Source organism: Brassica napus, chromosome C4 (assembly GCF_020379485.1).
Source record: "Brassica napus cultivar Da-Ae chromosome C4, Da-Ae, whole genome shotgun sequence".
In the NCBI taxonomy this organism is placed as follows: Eukaryota; Viridiplantae; Streptophyta; class Magnoliopsida; order Brassicales; family Brassicaceae; genus Brassica; species Brassica napus.
In genome coordinates, this window is record NC_063447.1 from 50,239,344 (window position 1) to 50,261,638 (window position 22,295).

Sequence of the window (22,295 nt, forward strand, 5' to 3'; positions counted from 1 at the left end):
TTATCTATTAATATATATGAACTTAATTATTGGTAAAAAAAGAACTAAAATTTTGTTACGATTATTAAATTATTGAATCCACAATATATATCAACTTTCATTGTATCTATACAAATATTCGTTGCAATATTATTGACCTTCTAAAAACTTTTAGCTACACTATAATTATAAATACAAACTTACCTAACGTTTTTTAAACAGCACAATTCCAACAAAAAAAAAACACTCATATAAGCAATACATTTCTACATCATGATAAACTATGGATATCATCTTAGCATATGAGAATGTAAGTATTCTTAAGCCTTTATTTCTCTTAAATATATACAATTTTATATTTAGTTTTGTACTAACTAAATCGAGAACCAAAAACGTAGTATTAAAACAGAACCAAAAATGAAACCAAGCAAAAAAAAATGAAACGAAACCAAATCGATGTTTAGAAATATATGAACGGTCCATGTATCTTTGAAATAGATAAACGGAAACCAAATCAGAACCAAACCGAAAAATCAAATGGGTACTAAGATATAGTTTATGTACCTAAAAGTATTAAATATTTATTTTCCAATTATCAAATATTCTAAAATTACTACCTATAAACCGAACTACCAAAAATATCAGATTATTTTATTAACTTTTATCCAAATATTTTAAATTATCATAATTTCCAGATAGAACTGAATCACCCAAGTATTTTTTTTATCAGGAACATCTAATTTATCCGAGTTAATCTAATTTATCCGAGTTATCTGATACCCTAATTGATTTTGACACAAATTATTGAAAATTATCTGAAAAATAGAAATCGAACCAGAACAGAGAACTAAAATATTAGCTGGTTTTTAACATTGTTATCCAAACCAAACTGAAAACTAATAACCAAAATCCAAATTCATAAATAATTGAAAGGTTCCTATATCTCTTGAACTAGAAACAAAAAAAAACGGAAACCAAAACATAACCGAATAAAAAAAACAAATAGTAACCAAAACTAAACGCCTAGGTCTAAACAAATTAATGAACAAACGGACGGATTAATAAATATGTCAACAAAAGATAATTTCGCGCTTTCAAAGCGCGGATCAAAATCTAGTTTTTATTAAAATAGAAGTCACTGAAGTAATTTGGTATATATAAATATCACTTATATAAGATTTTCTAGATTATTATTATAACCTACTGAAAAACGTACATGAAGATATTGCACATCACTCAAGTCAGAATATGAGAGATATCTCTGTTGATGTTATGTAGATGGAGTTTGGAAATAAATGAAATATCTTCACAAGGAAGTATGGTTTTGCAACAAAGAAGTTTTCATCGATAACATGATGGGATCCATGAATATCCGAAGAAGTTTATTATATTTACATGCAGAATGTGAAGCTTTGATATGGACAATGAAGTACATGAAGATCATGTATATCACACCGGATGTGATATTCTCACCGGACTATTCTCATTATGTTCTATACCAACCGAATGCCCGTCTTTCACTACTTAGTTAAAAGAATTGCAATGATGTAATCATATTTTTAAATTTTGCAATCCAACATATTCCAATTGCAAAATAATATAATGGCTGATAAACTTATACATGGTGCTTGGAATATGATTTTTTGCTATGGTGTATATTGATACAGTTCCACTGAGTTGGCTTTTGATTGTAAAGCTACTATCAAAATTACATTTTTTAGTAGAATTAATTTTTTAAAAATGTTCATGTTTCACAAACTATCAAAGTTACCATTATCTCAATGCCTCTAATGTTTCTTTAGTGTCTCTCTTTGGTGTTGTTTTTTCTGTGTTATGTTTGAGTACTACTAAAGGTAATATAACATTCACAAATCCCGTTGACAAAATAAAAAACATTCACAAATCCCAAACTACAAAAAGGCCAATCGTTGATTCATTTTAATTCGTTATGGGAACTTAAAAAAAAGCTAAAACATAGTACACAGATACAGTTTCATTTGGTCTCATTCTTCACCTTAGAGCAGAACTTGAGAACACAACTTTTGTCTCCTTCCCATATCAGCTTCACAATGATTGATTCACCTGGCTTCATACAGTTAGTTTTGAAAAACTCTTGCCAACCTCCTACCAGTCTTATTCTATCACTAGTTTCCTCAGACCGCAGATCCGTAGACCACTTGACACCGTTTTTGTCCAACAGTGTCATTTTAGCTTCCTCATTGATGCCGTGGCTCCTGCTGAAGCGTACAGGAAAATACTGCAACAAAGATTCAAATAAAGGATTCAGGACTGAACAGAGTGTAAGACGACAAAGGCCTTCAAGTGAATGACACTGACCAGTATATACTTTTCAAGATTGAAAGGTTTAAGCGCTAGCGTCAGAAATCGGTTTTGGGATTGTGAAGATGAAGCTTTCCATGTCGATCTATTTTCTTGATTTGTTTCTCATATTGGCTGCTCTCTTCATCGCTTTCTGTTTCTGTGGAAAGAGACTCCATTTCATTAGCTTCTGATGAGCAATCTTCTCTCTCTTTAGGGGACAAACGTAGAACCTGAGTTCCTCCTTTTTTGATCAGTTTGAAAGTGAAAAAACTTCCAGCTCTAAGTCCATTGGCACTACAGAAACTTCTCCACCCTTGTGTGATATACATAGTTCCACATGATCTCTTTCTTTTCAGATTTAGCTTCCATGTTCTACCCTTGTCATTCATCAGAACAATCTCTCCACATCTGGTATCTAGACCATTTTCCCTTCAAAATTTCATTGGAAGACCCTGAAAAATTTATTTATAATAAATAAAACATGAGTTCTATCTAATTCACACCATTGGTATATTTTATCATTCAAAAAATTAATAGTAGAGTACCAGTGTGTCATAACGTAGGGTTATTAGCCACAAAAGAAGAGGGATCTAGTGAAGAAGACTCTGCTTTCTTCCTCTGAATCTTCTCTGAAAAAAAAAAAATCAATTCAAGTGGTATTGTAGCAGTCAAACTGATTCTCTCTACTTAAAGATCCATTATTTCAAAATAAGAGAGACACAAAACAAAACTCACCGACGTTTCTCTCTTCTGACTCTGACTCTGACTCTGTGAAGAACAAACGAAGAACCGGAGTTCTCCCACTATGGATTAGTTTGAAAGTGTAGACGCCTCCAGTTTTAAGCACATTGGCACTACAGAAACGTCTCCACCCTCGTCTGATGTAAGTAGATCCACTTAGCTTTTGTTTTAAAGCCAAAGTCCATGATTTACCCTTTTCATTCATCAGAACAATCTCTCCTCCACATCTTGTTTCCAGACCATTTGACCTCACAAAACTCCTTGGAAGGTTCTGAAAATTCATTACAAATTTACAATACAACATGACTTTTTGATATATATCATACCTTAGTTTTAATACAACATATGTTCAAATGAAGAGTAGAATACCAATGTGTCATAACGTAGGGACGAAGGCCAGATAGTAGCTAGAAAACAAGAGGGATCTAGTGAAGAAGACTCAGCTTCTCTTTCTAAATTCTTCTTCTTTGGAATATTCCTCCCTGAAAAGAAAAGAAAAGAATAAATCTCACATGCAAATAGTCAAACTGATGGGAAACTGATTCTTCCTTCTCCCACATGCACATTGCAGTTTTTTTTTTGAGCAAACACATTACAGTTTAAACTTTAAACCTTGTTCGTTGAGCACATTTCTTAAAAGCCAGTCTGAGATTCAGAGTTTTAGACAGAGACAGAACATAACTCACCGAGGTTGTTCTCTTCTTCTGAACACGACTCATATTGAAACTCACAGCCACTAGGTCCCAGGAGTGTTACGTGGAAAGCCATGTCTTTCTCTTGCCTGAACATGAGAATATCACCTATACGAAGATCGTGTGCAATAGCGAACTCTTTCCAACCATCAGTGAGTTTCTGGCCATCTTCTATTTTTACTTCCCATGTTATCTTTGACGCGTCTGATCTTAGCTTCGCCGTATGGTGCTCATTTGTTCCTTCTATATACTTCAAGAAGAAGGCTACAGGAATTGTCTGAAAAAAACATGCAAACACAAAACCAAACCCATCTCTCAGTTAGCTACTCAGAGAGACATAGACATATAGAAAAAGGAATAGAGAGAGTACCAAGTGGCTGTGGAAGCCAGGAAGAAGAGGCTTGAAGAAACGTTTATTTGGCATCCTCATAAACTTCAGAAGCTCTGAGTCTCTCGAACTATAGACTTCAATTCTTGGAGAAAATAATGTAATAACCCAACTTGAAGACAGCGATCATTTATTGTAGACCTTCTTTCTTTTTGGTTGGTTAAAGTCAAACAAGGGATCTTAATACTCTTATTTATTGTAGAGCTTCTTCTCTCTACTTTACACATTTCTGTCTCTAACTTACATTTTTGCATTTATTAGTCTCCTGAGATCATAACTTAAAGACTGGAGCTGCTTTGTCATGTTCATTAATGATCTCCAAAGTGAAAGATTTTCCCAACTTTAGGCCATTCGCTTCACAAACGATTCTCCAGGTTTGGTTCGGTTGATCCATATTTTCGGTACTATTCTCATAAGTCCTATTGGAGTTTACTAATTTTCGGGTAGGGTTAAGAACGAATTATAACCATTATTTAAATTCATCCAAACAATCTTTTAAAAACTAATTAATTTGACCAACATTATTCAAAATATATGAAATTTTCCAAAAAATCTGCAGATTATTAATCAGTTATATATTGTTATTCTGCAGATTTTCGTATATGTGCATGAGATTTCAAAAGATTATCCGTTATGTTTGTCCATGCAACTCCAAACTATCATCATTTAGTTATATTTTATTTTCTCAAAACAATATATACAATTTTTGGAAGAATATATACAATTCAACATAAAAAAAATTGATAACTAAACTGATCCAAAGTTTTATATCCAAAATTCAAGGTTTAATTCAGATAACAACATAATTTTACTGACTAGTTATTATAGTTATTACGATTTAGTTATATTATTTCAAAATATTATAGTCGTAATTTATATTATATTCTCAATATTATATTATTTTTATTCATATAAATTACAACTAAAAACTCTAAAACAAATGAAAGTAAAATATTGACTAGTTATTACAATTTAGTTATTTTATAAATATTTATATTTATATACAATTTTTTGAAGCAGATTTTGAACCGACATTTTAGTTTTTCCTAAATTTATAAAATTAAAACATCTCAAATTACATAAAATTTAACCGATCAACATTTTGAACCAAAGTTAGTCTAACGTTCACAATCGCAAAGTAAGCAATTGGACTTCTTGAGTTAACGCTAGTCATTACAAATCTCACATAGAAAGAAAGCGCAAACACTTGATTCAGTTAAATTTGTCTTGCACAGTGGGGACTACAAAAAGCTTAAACATTATTACACTCTAGGGATGTTAATGTAGGGTAAAATAACCCAGCCCAACCCAACTCACAAATAACCCAACCCAGTTTATACCCAACTTGCAAAAACCCAGAAACATCAAGGTTGAAATCCAAACCAAGAAAATAACCCATTATAGTATAGGTTTACCCGTGGGTACCCAAAGTATTATCTTATTTACTCTGAATATCATGTAAAATATTAATATCATTAATGTGAGCTTTAATATATTTGCAATTTTATAGAAAACTTGTTTCAGCGCAAAAACTCGTTTACGATTTTGGCGGAAAAACTCGCTTTTTCGGAAAAAAAAATATTTTGCAATTTTAACCGGAAAACTCATTTTGCGGTTTTAGCAGTAAACATCGCTTTGACAGGAAAACTCATTTATGGTTTTAACGAGAAAACTTGTTAAGTTGTTTTTGTGGTTTTAGCGGAAAATTTTCTTTTTGCGGTTTTTGGTCGGTAAATTTTTTTTTTTGGTTTTGGTTGGAAAACTCGATTTTTGAGGTTTGCGGGAAAAATAATCTTTCTGGTTTTAGCCAGAAAACTCGTTTTTGCAGTTTTGGCGGAAAAAACTTGTTTTTACGGTTTTGGCAGGAAAATTTGTTAGTTTTGGCGGGAAACCTGTTTTCGATTTTGGCGGGAACAATCTTTTTGCAAATTTTTGGCGGAAAAACTCGGTTTTACGGTTTTTGCTAGAAAATTCGGTTTAGCGGTTTTGGCAGGAAAACTCGGTTTTGCGGTTTTGGCGGGAAAACTCGGTTTTGCGGTTTTGGCGGGAAAACTCGATTTTTCGTTTTTGGCGGGAAAACTCGATTTTTCGTTTTTGGCGGAAAAACTCAGTTTTTCGGTTTCTGCGGGAAAACTCATTTTTATTTTGACGGAAAAACTCGATTTTTCGGTTTTGGCGGGAAAACTCGGTTTTTCGGTTTCTGCGGGAAAACTCGTTTTTATTTTGACGGGAAAACTCGGTTTTTCGGTTTTGGTGGGAAAACTCGATTTTTCGGTTTCGGTGGGAAAACTCGGTTTTGGTTTCTATGAGAAAATTTATTTTACGGTTTTGGCGGAAAAATTTATTTTTTGGTTCTGACGAAAAAAAAACATTTTTGCAAATTTTATATAATTTAATTGAAATGGTCAAAATCTATATATATAATTGAAAACTCATGGGTACACCATTACCCTTTTGTATTTACCCAACATAAATATGAGTTTTAAAATTAATACCCATGGTTGACCCAATTAATCTTAGATGGGTTAAAACCCAACCCATTGTTATTGGGTTTTATTGGGTTTGGGTAAACCCATGGGTAATTACCCATGTTAACATCCCTAGATGTAAGAGCACCCTCAACGCGGGATGCAATGAGGGTTTTTAGGGGAAAAGGTGGTGTGGGGTCCACCAAAAAGGGAGAGACGGTTTTCTCTGCGACGTATTTTGCACTGTTTTGCGGGTCTCACTGACACGTGGCAGCCCCATTTGATTCATTTTTAATTTTTTTTTAAAATTAGAAAAAAAAAATAGGAAACCCAAGTTGGATATTTGCGTTGAAGATGCTCTAACTATTTCTACATAGCTCTTGTTTCAAAGCCAGCGTCCATGATTTACTCTTTTCATTCATCACAACAATATCTCCACATCTTTTCTCTAGACCATTTGCCCTTACAAAACTCCTTGGAAGATTCTGAAAATTCAGCATCACAATCATTTTGAGTATTTTTATTTTGTTCAAATCAGCAGTAGAATACCAGTTTGTCATGACGTAGGGTCGCGGGCGAGACATAAGCCACAAAACAAGAGGGAGACAGAACACAACTCACCGATATTGTTCAGTCAAAGATTCATTGTCACGCGCAGAGTTAGACGGAGACAGAACACAACTCACCGATATTGTTCTCTTCTTCTGAACACGACTCATATTGAATCTCACAGCCACTAGGTCCCAAGAGTGTCACGTGGAAAGCCATGTCTTTCTCTTGTCTGAAAATGAGAATGTCGCCGATTCGGAGATCGTGCGCAAGAGCGAACTCTTTCCAACCATTAGTCAGTCTCCGGCCATCTTCTATTTTCACTTCCCAGGTTATCTTTGACGCGTCTGATCTCAGCTTCGCCGAATGGTGCCCATTTGTTCCTTCTATATACTTCAAGAAGGCTACAGGAATTGTCTGAAGCAACATGCAAACACAAAACCAAACCCATCTCTCAGTTAGCTTCTCTGAGAGACAGACATAAACATATATAGAAAAAAAGGGAAAGAGAGAAAGTACCAAGTGGCTGTGGAAGCCAGGAAGAAGAGGCTTGAAGAAATGCTTAATCACCATTTTCGGAAGCTTCAGAAGGCTTTAAGAACTCTACTCTGCAATCCCATGGAGAAAATAATTTAATAAACCAACTAGAAGACGACGTTTGGTTCTCCTATTTATTGTATATCTTGTTTCTTTCACTATATTTATAGCATCTATAACAATGACACCAAATTTGATGTAAAAATTACGCCAAATTTAGTGTTTTGAAGTTATAATTTTTTGTCTTCTTCAATAATGACATCAAATTTTATACCAAATGTAAAATTATAATCCCCATATTTCAATATAGATGATGTTTTAGAAAGACTATTTTGTTTCAATTTACATGAAGTTTTGAGATTTTAAGATGAATTTTAACTTTATCGGAAACTGTTCAACCAAGTAGATTTTACTATTATATTTTACTGTCTCTTTTATAATAGGTTAATTGATTTTAAAATTATATCTTTATAATACTTTTTTAGAGAAATTTAATTTTCTTAATCTTTGTGTATTACTACGAAACATCAAGTATTATGAAATGGAGAAAGTATATCATTTGGTGTTTTTAGTTTTAAAATTTTATATTTTTATTATTTGTAATTGATCAACATTATCTTGTCACATTTAGATTATTATTTATATTTTTATTATTTGTAAGTGATAATCTATTTTAACTTAAAACTTAACTCATATTCTTTAAAACTTAACTCATATTCTATAACAAAAAGTTACCATCATCTATTTTAATAAATAAGTAACTCATATTTCTATTACAAATTTACTATATAATTTACAGTCTTTACCCTATAATTATTACTCAAAGTTATATCAAATTACCGTATATACTGCAACTCAACTTTGATGATAAAAAAATATACTGCAACTCAACTTTGATGATAAAAAAATATACTGCAACTCAACTTTAAGATTGATTTTTTAGATTTGGTTTTAGGTTTAGTAATGCTCAAAGTTTATCTTTCTTTTGTCAGCTTAATACTCTTTTATTGTATTGTTATGGTTTAAGGTTTGAGTTTAGCATTTAACTTTCCTTTATTTAAGATTACTCATATATGTCTCGCCACTATGAAAGTTTTAAAATTTTAGTTTAGGCTATAAAATTTAGAGTTTGGGATTTGGATTCAGATTAGGATTTATCCTTTCTTGATTTAGGATATCAAACGGACAGAGACTTATAAAAAGTTTCACATATGGAATATGAGAAAGTGTTAGGGTATTCCAAAAAACTGATAAACGAAAGACAGTTGTTTGAACTTACGTTAAACGATAAGATAAGATGAAAGTTTACCACGTTCAATAGCAAACAAACTTGGACAAGAGACAGCTTGTCCAATAACATGAGTCAAAGTTTCATGAAAATATATGAGATACATATATGAAATTATATCAGAACAAAACAACATAACAAACGAAAAGGTATTTGTTTGAAAGGGAAGACTAATGGCAATTCAAATGCTTTTAATAAAAACATTTTTTCTTAGTTTCCGGAGTTGGGACAGAACTTGAATATCGGACCTGTGTCCTCTTCTTCGTTAATGAGCACCAGGCTGAATGACTCACCTAACTTTACACCATTAGCCTCACAGAAATTTCTCCAACCAATTCCAACAGCTACGGATCCATTTCCTGACAGAAGACATCCCCACCACTTCATTCCATCCTTACCAAGAAAGGTTATCTTTCCAAGCTTCTTGATGCCAATAGCTGTCACGAATTCACTTGGAAGATTCTGCAAAATATATAATTTCAGATAAAATTTCTAATCCACCTCTTTGCAATATTTATTTTAATAAACTTACCAATGTACATGCTTTGACATCTTTAGTTTCAAGGGCCAATGTCACTACTCGGTTTTGGACGATTGAAGATGTATCAGTACTTCTCTCTTTCTCCATGGCTTTTGAAGACTCTCCTCTCTCCTTTCTGTCACTGGCAGACTCTGTGTTGACCAAGCTGAGCATAGGAATTTCATTTTTCCATGCTGACTCCAAGGTGAAGTAGTCACCCGTCTTTAACCCATTTGCTTTAGCAAACTCTTTCCACCCCGTTCCAAGACACAGTGCGCTTCCGGATCCCTCCTCTTTTAGATTCACTTTCCACTTTACACCATCTTTTCCTACCAGAGTTATCAGCCCTGGTTTGGTCATGCCATTTGCTCTCATAAATGGCACTGAAAGATACTGAAAAATGTTTAAGAGGTTTCGTAAGATTAGTTTCAGAGAAAGTAACATGACCAAATTAGGGTTGATTGTTTAAACTAATTAACCATCTGGAATAAGAGTTGATTGTTAATTAGAACTCACCTGTCTACCTCTTATGAGGCTGTCATGTGCAAGTTTTAACTTCATAAACTGTTTTTGGCTTGGGGAAGTTGGAGGACGTCGTTCCCGACACTGCACAAAATATATTAAAGGTTCAGACCTTTTCAGCATTTACTCATGATGCCAAACTGTAGAACACGTAACAAAAAGCTCTATTCTTGTCTTAACGATGATATAGCTAGAAACAGTTATTTCTCTACGCATGAAATAAGGAAGGGAAGTAGGCAAATAAACCAAACCAATCCACTACAAAACGCCATGTTTTGTTCAAATATTTCGCACCATCTTCAAGAAATGCACAAACTAATTGGAAAAAAACTAATATTACATGTTGTGGTATCGAGTCTTGAAGATTCCGAGTTTCTGTTCCAAACTTTTGGATATTTAATTAAAAAAACAAAATAAATTAATATTTAATTTTTTTTGAAAGAGAGGTTTTGTCAAATCAAATCTCAAAACCACATTTAAGTTAACTATTGAATTTTCTTGAACTTTTTTCCAGACTAAGCCACAAGGGGATTTAAGACACGAGGGGATCCAAATCCAAAGCATAGGGAAAGGAACGGACTGCTTAGGGCAATGATTTTAAGCGATAATTTAGTTTATGTAAGGCATTATAATTTTTTTACATGAATAATAAAAGCACAAAGTTTTAAGTCAGCATATGGCATCAATAAATTTTTTAAATTTTGGACTGGCATAAATCTGTTACCATCATTTTTTTTACAATATTAACGAAAGACAAAGAACAATATGCAAAAAAGTACAAATACCTGAGTAGCTTTGCGTACATTCGAAGCCGTGACAAGAGCCAAAGGACAAGGATGGTCTGATGAAGAAGAATCAGCTTCTGTTTTAACTTCTTTTTCCGAATTGTTCATCTTCGCTTTCTTTTTTCTAGCAAGTTCTGTATCAGTAAAAAATGACCATGTTAAAACAAGTTATGTATCGAGATGTAATTTGCGTTAACACATATATGATAAATATAAGTTGTATAGATACACACGTCTAATTCAAGGCTATTTGCAGATTCATGAAATCAGAAAATCTATCTTCAACGATTTAAAAGACTTTATATCATTATTTTCAAGGAAAGGATTTTTATTTCGATCGAATAATTGAATCAAACAAAAAAATATTCTAGAGCCATAATTTCAATATAAAAATGTTGTTTAGTCACATAATACAAAAGATAAAATTGTCTACAGATGATCTGTTTCTCCACGCTTAGAGATGAAACAAACCTACGATACGGCAACAAGAAAAGGTAAGCTCCTCGCAGAGAAAGAGAGGCGGAAATTTCTTAGACCTTATCTTGAAATCTGAAATCTGGGTGCTTAAAAATTTCTTACACCAATGGTATATGATATAAATATGGTAAACTTAATAATTTAGTTGTCTTTTTGGAATATAAAATAATTCAAAGTTCTGACTAAAAAAGTATGGTTCTGGTCAACAAGTATAGATATATTACTGAAATTGAAAACGAAAATACCAAATTTGTGGTTGACTCTTATCATATGTATGACTACATACAAGATTGCAAGTTTTGTTTTCTGATTATTATGAATGATTTCTTTAACTATTTGCGTATAATCTAAAATAATTTGAAAATTCTATATTTATTAAAATAGAAATCACTTAAGTAAATTTTGTATATATATCATTTGTAGAAGATATATAGATTATTTATTATAATTTTACTGATCGATATTTTTATTTTGGGGTTCGAGGAAGCTATGTGGATTTAACAACGGTAGGTTGAGCTAGTGGTTTAGTCGTTGGAGTAAGTTCCATTGCACTCCTAATTCGATTTCCGTTGGGATGAATGCTTTACGCCATATTCGATATTAGCCCAGACACTTAATGGTTTACAAAAAAAAAGTTATGTGGGCTTAGACATAAATTAACAATTTAAAAAGCGTACATGAGGATATTGCATATCACTCAAGTCAGAATATGGGAGATATCTGATGATTTTATGTAGATGGAGTTTGGAAATAAATAAAATATCTTCACAATGAAGTATGATTTTGCAGCAAAGAAGGTTTAATCGACAATATGATGGGATCCATGAATACCCGAAGAAGTTATCATATTTACATGCAGAATATGAAATTTTTATATGGATAATGTAGTGCATGAAGATCATACGTATCACGGATGTGGTATTCTCACCGGACTATTCTCATTTGGTGTCTACACCAACCGAATGCCCAGCTTTAATTACTTAGTTGAAAGAATTTCAATGATGTAAGGATTTTTTTTTCATATTGCAATCTAACATATTCCAAATGCAAAAATACATATATATAATGACTGATAAACTTATACATGGTGCTAGGAATTTGTTTTCTTTTTCTATGATATATATTCAGTTCCACCGATTTGGCTTTCAGATTTCCAATCTATATAGAATTATCCTTTGTTCGAAAAAGAAATGTGACCTATTTCTATGAACGTGTGTATTAAGGTATAAGTTAATGAAATTGAATTTTACATAGAAATCCACGTATGTATAGAGTTATGTTGTTATGTTTCATCTTAATATTTTTTTTTGTGTGTTTATGATTTAACTACAAGCATGAATTTATTTTTCACATGTACTCATATTTTTATTTTAATAAATTATTAGTTAATTAGGGGTAACTGTCTTGGTACGAAATGAAGTAGTTGTGCTATGTGAGTGGGATGACTGTAACATCTCATTTCTTGTATATGGTGGTGCATGTGTAGAAATCTTAAAAAGTTGATATGATTATGTCACCAAAGTGCATTTATTTTTTTTGTCACTTGTCAAAAGAGAACTCTAAAGCTAAACATTTTTGAGTTGGACTAGCTATACTACCACACAACAATGTGGGGTAGTATTTAGGGTTCGAATCATCACGGATAAAGGTTACACTACCGATCTACGGGAGAAGAGAAGAGCTAGAATGAACAAAAATTGTAGAAGAGAATGTAAAAGAAGTAATGAAAATGAGAGTTAAATTTATAAACTAAAACCTTTGGCAGCGGGTAATTCTCAAAAAACTTAGATCATCAAAATGATTGCTAAGCAAAGAAATGTAATTATTCGAACTCAGACAACTTGATTAGATTAGACTTCCCTTGAATTACTGATCCCTATGTGAGGACATGTGAAGACTAACTTATGTTGAATCCAACAACCTAAATATTTATTATAAACATGTTCGATTTGTTCACGAAACTTCTAACATAAAATTTCATTTTCTAAGATTATTCCACTAATCTAAGTTCATTAATACATTTTTTTTTTGATCAAACTAAACTTGCATTAATTTTAAATGTGTTTACACTCCAACAAAGGAGGATACAAAAAGGCTATTAACAGCCAAACAAACAACAACAACAACATAAGGGATAGAATGACGATACAAATCACAAGAAGGAGCCATATGAAATCGTACCACAACAACATCATAAGCTTCTTTAAAGACCGCATCTAGTGTAACCCGTAGGACAACACACACTGCACCATACGCAGAGAAGAGCATTCGATGGGAGGAAAATCTTTGCAATACCAACGAAACTTGTTCATCCAATTTACTCCATATAAGAAGAAATATTAGGAAAAAAGACTGATTCAAACGAGGGACAAGCGGGAAATTAAAACCCGCCACATCCATATTCATCGGGATAAAGATGACAATGAATTTCTATTCTACCTGCCACCAAGAAGAGAGATACACAAACACAACACCAACATCCGGAATCACTACAAGAAAACACAAATTTAACGACGGCCAAAATCGTCGTTATTTCCTCGGAAAAGAAGGCTTACGAGGAAATGGCGATGAAAGGCGTTTCGTCGTTATATGATTGTCGTAAGAGAAGATTCGTCGCCATTTCCTCGTTAATTAGCGAGGTTATATTTTCCTCGTAAAGAAGAATTAAGTTTTCGTCGTAAAGACCACGTGGGGTTTCCACGTAACGCGGTCGTTGTGCTTCCTCGTAAGAAACTCGTAAATGATTCGTCGTAAAAGACACGCAAAAACCTCTAAATAAATTCGTCGTAATAAAAACGTAAGAAACACGAAAATAATTCGTCGTAATAGAATCGTAAGTAAATCCACGTAAAATCCTCGATAATTGTTCCTCGATATTTCGTCGTTAATTTTCCTCGTTAATACATCGGGAATTAGCGACGAAATTACTTTGTTTTCTATTTACTGAATTTATAAATAAAAATTATATTTATTTAATTTATTAATAAAATTTTAATTGAAATTAAATCGAATAGGAAAATTTTTTTTGGCCGAATTAAAATGAAATTATATAATATATAAATAAGTTTTGAATTTTAAAATACAATAACAAAAAAAAAACTAATGCTGCATTGCCGCGTCGTAGAATTCCTCGCTCCTTCTCGAGAGATCTTCCTCGTTGACTTGCACGGATGTCTCGCCTGGAATGGGGTTTTGTTGTCTCATGGTCCTGAACATGGCCTCCCATTCCGGATTTGTGGCCGCTATGACGTCCAAGAAGTTCTCGAGACCAGTCATACGAGCTGTGAACGACGATTTTGTCGAGGCCAACTCGTTTTGTGTCGACGACAGCTGATGTTGTGTCGTCTCCAACACGTCGCGCAGCTGAGAGACTTCATCATCCCGTCTCTGGCCATAAGAGGAAGTCGCTCTCGGAACATCGTTGACGGAACCAATCCCCAACACACGTCCCTTTTTCTTAGGAGCGACCTTAAAAAACAATAAAATATATATTAAAATTTAAATTTTAAAGTAAAATGGAATTAATAAAAAATTTATATAAAATTTACCTCCTCGTAAATTCTATCCACTTCTATTGTGGATAAGACGACGGGTAATCCGTCGGCGGACTCCTGCGCCAGCTGGGTCTCACGCTCGTCAATACGAGCTGCCACATCATTGTAGATCTTCTCAGACCTTTCATCTACAAATGCGCCCGCCTTGTTTTTGTGGGTCCGATCGAAAAGTTCCATAAGAGTCGGTAAACGTCCCAACTCCTTGGCCTAAAAATAGTTAAGAAAGTTTTTATTATATATATATATATATATTAAAAATCAAAAAGTTAAATATTTAAATTACGTACCATTTCCAAACGGACGCGGGCGTGTGGTTTTTGGCCCGTACTATGTTGCATCGCCCTGTGGCCATGCTCATCTACCGAGTTATGGGAGGCGGAGCAAGACTGGGCGACTCTCATGGCATCAGGATCCCTCCAGTAACGGATGAGGCCATCCCACACGTCCGTGGTGATGGTTGAGGGTTTGCCCCGCTCATAGCCCTTCACGATCCAGTCACCCTTCCAGTTGGAGACCGTGTCCAACAAACGTTTCTTCGCCTTGTCGATAAACTCTTTCCGCACCTTCTCAGTGACCCCCATGGACCAATTAAATTTTTGCTGCAAAAAAAAAACATTAATAATTAGTTTAGAAAAATAAAATTTAAAAAAATATAAATCAGGAATAAATTGTAAAAACTTACAGCGTAAATCTTGAACCACGTCCTTCTGATGTAGATCGGAGTGGATTTCCAGTTGGGATGTGCCATGGAGAAGTAACCTTTAATCGTCTCGGTTACTTCTGTTGCAAGGCAGTTATCAACCCCAAACCTGGAAAAAAAAAACAAATTCAAAGTTTTAAATATTTATTAAAGTCACAAATGAATTTTAAAAAATAAATGTAACATACATACCAAAGAGTTCCTTCAGGTCGGTCGGGGTCTATGATCGGTAAGCCTTCTCTGCCTGGCAAACCGAGAATGTCCTCAACAGTGTACTGAGAGTAAGGACAACTCGCTGGCACCATCAAATCAGCATGAACCTGATGGGCGGGCATCTGAGGAGGCACATGAGGAGCTGGCATCGGAGGAGGAGCTACCGGAGGAGGCACATGAGGAACTGATGGCGATGCCGTAGAAGAAGGCGAGACTCTCTGAGAAGATTGAGTCTCGGGGACGGTCTCCTGCTGACCCGAAGAACCAGGAGCTGAAGAAGAACCGGGAAGTGAAGACGGGTCTAACCGACTACCCGGTGGACCGAACATCTGCGAGTAGTGAGCACTACGCTGGTGCCTACGAATAGTCTGCAAAATTTAAATTTCTAAATTAAATTCAAGAGTAAATAAAAAATTATGAACAGTATTAACTACGTAATTAATAAAATGAGGAAACCTAAATTTTGTAAACTAATTTCGTAAACTAAATTCCCTAAACTAACCACCTAATCTAAATTCCCTAAACTACTTAGAGAGGAAAGAGAGTTACCATGTTGAGAGGAAATAGAAAGGCTCTAGAGAGGAATTAGAGAGGAAATGAAGAGGGCTGCGGTTTCGCCTATATATAGGATTAGTGTTCGTCGACAATTCGTCGCAAAATAACGAGGAAAGACAGAGGCCCGTCTTTCGTTTTGTCGCAAGGCCCAAGCAAATTAACGAGGATATACAGAGGCCCGTCTTTTATTTAACGTCGTTCTTGCGACGATTTTTGTTTTATCATCGATTTTACGTGGGCCCGTCTTTTGTTTCGTCGCAAGGCCCAAGCAAATTAACGAGGATATACAGAGGCCCGTGTTTTATTTAACGTCGTTCTTGCGACGATTTTTGTTTTTATCATCGATTTTACGTGCAAATAGCGAGGCTTTTTTTGCTAACCCCTAAAATTTTAAACCCCAAACCTCAAACCCTATCTTTCTTATCTCCAAACCTCAAACCCTATCTTCCTTATATTTCTTATCTTATACTTCATATATTTCTAACCCTTTAACTTCAATATATATATTTTTTTGAATTTGAAAGGTTTAATACGTTGGAAAACAATTTTACAAATTTTGAATTTGACATATCACACAACAAATCAAACACACTCTACAAATCATATATGAAAGGTTTAAAAACATAAAAAAAAAATTGAAAATTAATTTTTTTTTAGTTTATATGAAGTAGGATGGGGAGTTTTAGGGTTTGCACATTTGGGGTTTAGGGATTTGGGTTTCATTTTAGTATATTTACCGACGAATTAACGACGAAAAGTAAAATAAAAAAGCTAACCTCGCTCATTCCACGTAAGTTAACGAGGCTCTTACGACGTTTTAGTCTTACGTGGAATAAGCGAGGTCCGCTTTTTTAATTATAAATCGTCTCTTATTCCACGTAAGTTAACGAGGCTCTTACGACGTTTACTGTTGCCGTGGAATATGCGAGGTAATGTATTATAAATCGTCGTAAATTTCCCGTGAGATAACGTGGAAAGTACGACGACTGTCTCTAAACCCCTAAAACGAAACCCCAAATCCCAAACCACATCTTCTTTATCTTCTACTTCATATATCAAACACTTCTATCCTTTAACCTCAAGCAATTCATTCTAATCCAAACCGAAAATTATAAAAACACAATTCCTTTACTTATAATTAATGTCGATATCTTATTTATAAATAAACTCCCATTATCTTTAATTATATATAATAAATCAAACTCATACAAATATGAAATACATTAATCGGATTCATCGACATTCTCGTCATCACTTGAAACATCATCATTTACATGAAACTCGTCTTCAACAGCTTCCTCCGTGGGATCTTCGGTAAGATCTTCATACTCGTGATTATGCGGATCAATGAGAAGGATGTCATCAATTTCTTGTTCAGGTTCATGAACTTCATTTATTTGTTCTTCTTGCAATGGTGGTTCTTCTCCTACGATGATTCGTCCTCGAGGTGTAACTTTGATCACGGCTAACCAATTTATACCCGACTCTCTCATCCGTGGGTATGGAAGGAAGCTAACTTGGTCTGCTTGTGAAGCTAAGATGAAGGGCTCGAATTTGTTGTACCTCCGGCCACCGTTGACATCTACTACACCGAATTTGTTCAACCGAACACCTCTATTGACGACGGGGTCGAACCATTCACACTTGAAGAGGACGCATTTTAGCTTCAATATCCCTGGGAATTCGACTTCAATAATCTCCGTCAAGATTCCGTAGAAATCTGTTTCTCCTTTCACACAAATTCCATAGTTACTGGTTGCCCGCTGTTTACCATACTCATATGTGTGAAAAGTATAGCCTCGTGTGAAATACATCTGTGATGTGGTGACCTTTACAAGTGGAGATTGAATTACTTCGTGTAACCACTTAGGATAATCTGCATCGTCGTCATAATCAACCTATTTAAAAATAAAAAGAACGTTGAAATACAAATCATTCATGTATGAAAATTTTAAAAGTATTTGATTAATACCTGATTCTTCAACCACTTAACAAAGTGTTGATCTTTTCTTTTGTCTACGTCACTTGTGGATATACCAGGAAATGTTTCTTCGACTTGTGAAACAAACATGCTGTAAATTCACATTTTACATGAATTAATCTCTCTCAATTATATAATGTATACTCAATTTAAGTTACCTTTCAAAATAACGCATCAATGGATCCTCGCAATTGAGTAGAATATAGGTGTGTGCACTATGAGCGTCTTCTTCACTCGACCACCAAACCTGTTTTGATTTCCCACCAAGTCGTCCAATCTGGCTAAAGATTTCTGGAACACCAACAACTGCATATGTGGGCGCAACGCCACCATCATCATATCTTCTTGGAGCTCTTCTTCGTGTACGTACTTTTGACGCAAAGTAGTACGATGTGAAGTGAGAAACTTCTTCTGTCAAACTTCCAGCAATTATAGAACCTTCAACTTTGGCGAGGTTCTTTGCTTTTCCCTTCAAATATTTCATGGCTCGCTCGTACTGATACATCCATCCGTAATGTACCGGTCCACGAAGCAATGCCTCATATGGGAGGTGGATAGCTAGATGCTCCATCACGTCAAAAAAGCCTGGAGGAAATATCTTCTCCAAGTTGCACAATAAGATAGGAATGTTCTCCTGAAGCTGTTCTACGACTTCTTCTTTAAGAGTGCGTGTGCTCAAATCCCTGAAAAATGCTCCAATGCCTATTCCAAAAACAATTAAACACATTGTTAGTCAAATACTATTATTGTAAACTAAACCAATTTAATATTATTGTCCTATTGTAAACTACCTGCAAGTGGTTCATGTACGTTTGTTGGAAGTAGCTCCGCAAATGCAAATGGCAGAAGTCGTTGCATAAAGACATGACAATCATGACTCTTCATCCCGGAGAACTTTTGACCCTTTTCAACACATCTTGAAAGATTTGAAACATACCCATCAGGGAACTTCACTTCTGATGCCACCCAATTGAACAAAACCGACTTTTTTTCTGAAGACAATCTAAAAATTGGAACGGGAACTTGGCCATTGCTTTTTATATGTAACTCACTTCTTGAGCAAATATCCGGCAAGTCCAACCTCGATTTTATGTTGTCTTTTGTCTTCCCTGGGACATTCAATATTGTATTCATGATGTTCTCAAAGAAATTCTTCTCTATATGCATCACATCAAGGTTGTGGCGCAGAAGGAGATCCTTCCAATATGGTAACTCCCAAAATATACTCTTCTTGTGCCAGTTGTGATGAACACCGTAAGAATCAGGCATATTACGAGGGACATGCCAATTACCACCCCAGCGAACTGTTTCGTTAGCTCCGTAGTAGTCGATTTGCGCTTCAATTTGTTCTCCAGTTAGATATGGAGGAGGAGTGTCTCTCACAACCTTTTTGTGCCTAAACAAATTCTTGTTTCTTCGGTACGGATGGCCAACTGGAAGAAATCGACGGTGACAATCGAACCAACTTGTCTTTCTACCATTCTTCAGTTGAAATGCATCTGTCGTTCCATTACAATATGGACAAGCTAATCTCCCATGTGTAGTCCATCCAGACAACATCCCATAGGCAGGAAAGTCACTTATGGTCCACAAAAGCATAGCTCGCATCGTAAAATTCTTCTTCGTTGAGCAGTCATACGTCCTCACCCCTGTTGACCACAAATCCTTCAACTCTTTTATCAGTGGTTGTAGGAAAACATCAAGTGACCTTTTTGGATGCTTCGGACCGGGTATTAATATGGTCAAGAATAAAAACTCCCGTTGCATGCACATCTCCGGTGGCAGGTTGTATGGCGTAAGAAAGACAGGCCACAATGAATATTGTCTCCCTGACATTCCAAATGGACTAAATCCATCTGTGCATAATCCGAGGTACACATTCCGGCTATTGCTAGCGAAATTCGGATGTACTTTGTTAAAATGTTTCCAGGCTCTTGCATCTGATGGATGAGTCATCTCACCATCCGTCTGAGTATGCTCGGCATGCCACCTCATCTTTCCAGCAGTCTGCTCCGATTGGTACAATCTTTTCAATCTATCTGTAATTGGTAGGTACCACATCCTTTGGTACGGTACCCTATTACGTCCCCTTCCTTGCGGCTTGAATCGTGGTTTCTTGCAGAATCGACATTCTTCCAACTTCTCATCATCTCCCCAGTAGATCATGCAGTTGTCGATGCAAACATCTATCATCTCCGAAGGCAACCCAAGACTATAAACCAGTTTCTGAATCTCATAATAAGAATCAGCAGACTCATTGTCTTCCGGCAAATACTCTTTAAATAAATCTGCCCATTCGTTCATGCAACTTTCAGGTAGATTGTGATCAGTTTTAATATTCATCATTCTAGCAGCCAATGACAATTTAGAGAGACCTTCTCTACAACCACTGTAAAGTGGTTGATTTGCCGCATCTAACATTTCATAAAACTTTTTTGAATCTATGTTAGGTTCTTCATCTTCATCATCATGAGCTACGAATGCATCAGTTACCATATCATGAACCCTATCATAATCTACCATCGGCTGATCCTCCTGATGGTAACTATGTGCATTATGCAATTGATGATCAACCGGTTCTTCTTGAAAGTTGTTATTACTACTACTAGCTTCATTCTGATCATAACTATAACCTTCTCCATGTTGAAACCAGATATAATAATTTGGCGTGAAACCTCTATTTACTAAATGCTTCCAAACATTTTCACGATTTGCCAACTTTGAATTGTTACATTTCCTACAAGGACAGAATATTTTACCGCTTTCTTGGGCGAGCGGTGTAGAATCTGCTTGATGCATAAAACGCTCCAACCCAGCAAGATATTCTTTCGTCACTCTCCCGTTAGCATCTCTATGCATATACATCCACCTCCGCAACTCGAAAATATTTCCCAAGCCCGACATTTTTTTCACTTTTTTTTTCTTGTTGGTGTGCTTAAAATTATGTTCAAACCTCCATATATATAGAAAATTTTCGAATCTGGTAGTTGAATTTTGCTAGGAATTTACGACGAAAAATTAGGTTGGTGGCAAAAAAAACGTGTTAAGTTGGTGGATTTCTCGTTCTTTCCTCGTAAGTTATTTCCTCGTAAAAATCATGCTAAAATTACGACGAATTTGCGACGAAACACATTTTTCTCGGAAAAACCACGTTAACTTACGACGATTTTACGAGGAAAATCTTTACTCGGTATTTTACAAGGCCATTACGACGAAACTTTATTTCCTCGCAATTTCATCGTTAAGTCATCGTAATTTCACGAGGAATAGTTTTCCTCGTTAAATTTCCTTGCTAAAACTGTGTTTTCTTGTAGTGAATGAAACCCATAAGAGAACTGCATACTGCGTGCAGACGCTCGCGCCAAGGCGATATAAATGCTACTAAAGGTCACAAAGGTAGAACCAAATGAGACTAAGCCCATCGGTATATCACCAGCTAAGATCATGAACCTCAATTCCAACATCACCCATACAGATAGCTGTCTAAACCATTCTACAGTAGCAGAATAAGTAGTAAATAAATAGCTAATATGAGCATGAAGGACCTTACAAGGACCACTGGTAGGGAGGTCGAAACACCCAAATAGAGACCTGTATATCACAGGATAATGGAGCCCGTAAGCGAAAAAAGTGTCATCGACACACCCAAATAGATACCTGTATAGCACAGGAGAAAGGAGCCCATAGGCGAAGGAAGTGTCGCTAGCAGACACCGGGAGACCACCACCACCACTTTTCTTTGTTGCCATCCTAGATGGAGGCTTTAGAGTTAAGATATGGGTAAGAGCTTGAGGAGATGGTATGAATGGCCGAAGAACAGTGATGATTCCACAAACACGAACCACAAGATTTGGATATAAACCTTTAGAACCAAATCTTGTGGCACCAAAGAACACAAAAGAAACAACACCACCACTGGCCAGATTTGGAAATCGAGTTTCCAGATTCTGAATATACGCTTGAGAGAGGGTGAATGGTGTGTCAAAGTGCAGGTGAACAACGAGGCGGAATGAAGCGTCGGGAG

General features: G+C 35.2%; 1 protein-coding gene and 1 pseudogene across 3 annotated transcripts; both read right to left on the reverse strand.

The window, feature by feature from the left end:
• Positions 1–1,836: 1,836 nt before the first annotated feature.
• LOC125586363 lies at positions 1,837–6,018 on the reverse strand (annotated as a pseudogene).
• Positions 6,019–6,460: 442 nt separating this feature from the next.
• On the reverse strand, positions 6,461–14,276 carry LOC111205417 (B3 domain-containing protein REM14). 3 transcript variants are annotated; one of them, XR_007322856.1, is made up of 4 exons: positions 11,263–14,276; positions 10,792–10,925; positions 7,659–10,090; positions 6,461–7,556 (listed from the first exon to the last, which is right to left on the reverse strand). XR_007322856.1 is itself a non-coding variant. In XM_022701197.2 (2 exons), the coding sequence occupies exons 1-2, from the start codon at positions 7,710–7,712 to the stop codon at positions 7,251–7,253; spliced, it is 360 nt and encodes a 119-aa protein (XP_022556918.1). In that variant the 5' UTR covers positions 7,713–8,101; the 3' UTR covers positions 6,474–7,250. The 3 variants fall into 3 exon arrangements, 1 of the variants encoding a protein (XP_022556918.1); XR_007322857.1 differs by lacking the exons at positions 10,792–10,925; positions 11,263–14,276 and having other exon boundaries at positions 7,659–9,877; positions 10,001–10,778; XM_022701197.2 differs by lacking the exons at positions 10,792–10,925; positions 11,263–14,276 and having other exon boundaries at positions 6,474–7,556; positions 7,659–8,101.
• Positions 14,277–22,295: the final 8,019 nt, after the last annotated feature.

Coding starts and splice junctions, on each gene's coding strand:
- LOC111205417 (XM_022701197.2), bottom strand. CDS start 7,712: ATGGTGATTAAGCATTTCTTCAAGCCTCTTCTTCCTGGCTTCCACAGC. Junction 7,557..7,658: donor CTGGCTTCCACAGCCACTTG/GTACTTTCTCTC, acceptor ATGTTGCTTCAG/ACAATTCCTGTAGCCTTCTT.